Here is a 3,172-nt window from a genome sequence, read left to right as displayed (position 1 = left end):
TGTTTACCTCGGATCCTGAATCCAGTATAGCGTCTAATTGTAATTCCGGGCTCAAAGAGATTTTGACGGTGGGACACTTTACCAGGTCTTCTTCGTTGATAAAGAAAATCATGGGCTGTGACGTCATGTTCTCTGTGTATCTCTCCTCTCGTCTTGACTCATTACTACCTGTGAATTTTGTGGGGACCTCTGAATTACTGGTTTTATCGTGGAGTGCTGTCCGGTCCGTAATGGCGCTCCTTTCTAGTTTAACGGTCGGGCCGTGTTTGCACTAGAATGCCCTTCTTCTCTGCGCCCAGGGTTGGTGTTGAAATTAGGGGCGTGGGGATTTAGAGTTTGTCTCGCGGCACTCCCAGTGGGTGAGTTGTTCCTTGATTGATGTCTATTGTTCTGATGTCTAGATGAGCCGCTGTAGTAGTCATTGCGTCGGGAAGGGCTCATCTGCACATTCCGTACGTTCCTTTGGTCGTGCCGTTGGTAATAGTGGCCTCGGGGGGGTTGATTCCTTCGGTCAGGATCAGGTTGTTTTTGGTGAGGGGGCAAATCGTACTGGTCGCATCCTTCCTGGTTCTCCATGATTTCTATTCGTTTCAACACGTCAAGGGCCTTTGCTACCGTACCTAGGTTCGTTCCTAGCAATATCCGTTGGATTGCTATCGGGAAATGAGGGATTATCGCATGTATGACTTCAGATTCAGTGGGCTTCGGGTCAAGGTAAAACGCGGAAGTGGCATGTTTCAGGAAGTGCGCTGAAAGCGACAGGCCGGATTGGCGGCTATATTTAGATTGATACAGCTTACATTTGACTAAACTCTGCTGGGCCGAAGACCACCATGCGTTCAAGAAATTAGTTCTGAAAGCTGCGTAATCCGCTAGATTATGGCGAATTGCTTCGATCCATTGTCTGCCTAAACAACCTGTGATGGATTTACATGCTATCGACAGCTGGTGAGCCTGGGGGATGTTTCTCACTGTCATGAATTCGTCCAGCTGTCTGAGGTAGTACACGGGGTTGATCCCGGTACCTTCGTCAAACTGAGGGAGCGAAAAATCGGAAATAGGTAATGGATTGCTTGCGACATGTTGGCGTACAGGGGCATTCACTCGCATTACATTATCACCCTCATGCATGCATATTACACATGAACTCAGTTTACATGAACACAGTCCGGTACTATCACTACACGTGGTGGCGTGTGGTGAAAGTACTCGGTTGGCTTGGGGTAGCGGAACAGGTTCACAATTCTCATCATTCTGAGGTATACTACTTGATCTAGTTGCGTCAGCTTGGCAAGATAGCTGGTTTTGTATCTTGTTTATGGTTGAGTCTATCCTGTCTATCCTGTTTTGTACCTGTTCTGCTTCCTGCGACCTTTCTCTGTTTAATTCATCAGTACGGAGAGTGACTTCGTCTCTCACCATTTTTATTTCGTCGGTAACCCTTTTCTCGAAGTCGTTCCTGACTTCTGTCAATTTCACAGAGAGAGTGTTTGTGTTGTTTTTCGTTTGGGTGGCTTGTGAGCTAACTTTCTCCTCTAGTTCAGCAAATTTTTGTCTAGCTACTATTAGCTCAGTTTCCGTTTCAGACCGGAGCTGCCCTACCATTGAGGTGAGTTTCTCGCTTTGGGTTCGGAGTTTGTCTGTGAACTCTTTGCTGACCCTTTCTTGCTCTCTTTCGAAACGTTGTATGAGTCTGTCATGCTCTACTTTAAAATCAGCTCGGACACTCTCCTGCAATTTGCATATCTTTTCCTCAACACTTTGTTGCAAGGAATTAACTTGGGCACAAACGCTCTCCTGTGACTGTCGTAATGAACTAACTTGTGCGCTGACACTCTCCTGTGACTGTTGTACTGAACTAACTTGTGCGCTAACACTCTCCTGTGACTGTTGTACTGAACTAACTTGTGCGCTAACACTCTCCTGCGACTGTTGTAATGAACTAACTTGTGCGCTAACACCCTCCTGCAGTTTGTCGCTACTGCTTGAGATAGCTTTGAGCACTTCTGCAAACAAATTTTGTAGCATGGCCTGAGTGACAGGCTGACTTACTTCGTTGGCTATGCTTTTTATTACAGTTTTTTCTGCGGTGTCAGGGTTAACTGCAGGATTTGAACTCCCGTCCTCTGCTCTGATTTCTAGGGGGTTTGCTGTAATTGACGGGGTGGGACCATTATCGACTACACACTCTTGTCCGAATGTTTCTGATTGTCCGCACGGCCAATCGAACTCGGTCTCCCCGGCCGCGGAATCACTCTCCACTCCTACAGTCCCTATTGTTCTGTTTCTTAACTCTTTGTTAGACATTGTGCTCTTACTGACCTTCGCAAGTGCGTGATGTCGGTTGCTGTGTTTGTTGAGTAGGCTGTGGCTCCGTCCGGGTTGTCCTCGTCTCGTTGTTGCCGTTGGCGTTGCTGTTGTCGGGGTTGTGGTGTTGTGGGGGGTTGTGTTGTGGGGGGGTCTTCCGTTTCCTTCGGTGTTTGTAGTTGGTGTTAGCTGCTCCTCCTGGCTTCACCCTTCTTCGCTGAGACTTCAGGCCCTTTACGTTGGATGCGCCACGTTGTAACTGTTCTTTTACTCGCCCTTACTTCGGGCTCCACTTTGTAATTGTTTCTTGGGGTCTGTTCAAGGTTAGTTGTCTTACCTTTCACTAATCACTTGACCTGCACCACTATTGATGTCAGTCACTGATGATGCGGGAGTCCGGCTGCGATCACGGGTCCGATTCCTAGGCAGTTTCTCAGGGGCTTTAGGATGGATGAAAGGTGAGGGTGAATCGCTAGTCTCCTGGACAGTGGGATTAGTGGGTAAAGATGGGTAGAGCTGGATTCTTTCTCAGGGCTTACGGGCCTCAGGTCGAAGGGGAAGGCCGTTGGGATCCTGGACTTAGACTCACTGAATAGGGGTTGTGAAGACACTTAGTGATCACAAAGATACACAACACTTAATGTATTTGTAATGTAAGAGTAAACACTGAATTTATTAACTATAGATTACACAACAACTTCTGGGCTGCTCTTATTCCGACAGTACAGAGTTCGGTAAGTGTTAACTTCTAACCAGAGAGAAATGACTTGAGAAAAACTTGAGAGACTACTCAAGAGACTGCGTTGAGAGCCCGCGTTTAGTCACTACTCACTACGATTAAGAACAATGTGATTTATACTGTAAT

The 3,172-nt window shown here is 47.0% G+C and overlaps 1 protein-coding gene across 3 annotated transcripts; it reads right to left on the bottom strand.

Annotated features, from left to right (window-relative positions):
* Positions 1-229: 229 nt before the first annotated feature.
* LOC117282271 lies at positions 230-2,952 on the bottom strand. Of its 3 annotated transcripts, none has more exons than XM_033751305.1 (2): positions 651-2,952; positions 230-608 (listed from the first exon to the last, which is right to left on the bottom strand). In XM_033751305.1, the coding sequence occupies exons 1-2, from the start codon at positions 2,305-2,307 to the stop codon at positions 244-246; spliced, it is 2,022 nt and encodes a 673-aa protein (XP_033607196.1). In that variant the 5' UTR covers positions 2,308-2,952; the 3' UTR covers positions 230-243. The 3 variants fall into 3 exon arrangements, with proteins under 3 accessions (XP_033607196.1, XP_033607195.1, XP_033607197.1); XM_033751304.1 differs by having other exon boundaries at positions 230-1,881; positions 1,924-2,952; XM_033751306.1 differs by having other exon boundaries at positions 230-1,862; positions 1,947-2,952.
* Between the last annotated feature and the right edge of the window lie 220 nt (positions 2,953-3,172).

This window comes from Cryptotermes secundus, unplaced genomic scaffold, assembly GCF_002891405.2.
Source record: "Cryptotermes secundus unplaced genomic scaffold, Csec_1.0 scaffold650, whole genome shotgun sequence".
NCBI lineage: Eukaryota > Metazoa > Arthropoda > Insecta > Blattodea > Kalotermitidae > Cryptotermes > Cryptotermes secundus.
The sequence above is the reverse complement of the archived record's forward strand: the minus strand, read 5'-3'. Positions and strand labels throughout refer to the sequence as shown.

Bases quoted from the DNA above. Each gene is read 5' to 3' on its own strand.
- LOC117282271 (XM_033751305.1), bottom strand. From the start codon at position 2,307: ATGTCTAACAAAGAGTTAAGAAACAGAACAATAGGGACTGTAGGAGTG. The intron at 609-650 runs TCCAACGGATAT...GTACGGTAGCAA, and splicing joins CCCTCATTTCCCGATAGCAA to AGGCCCTTGACGTGTTGAAA.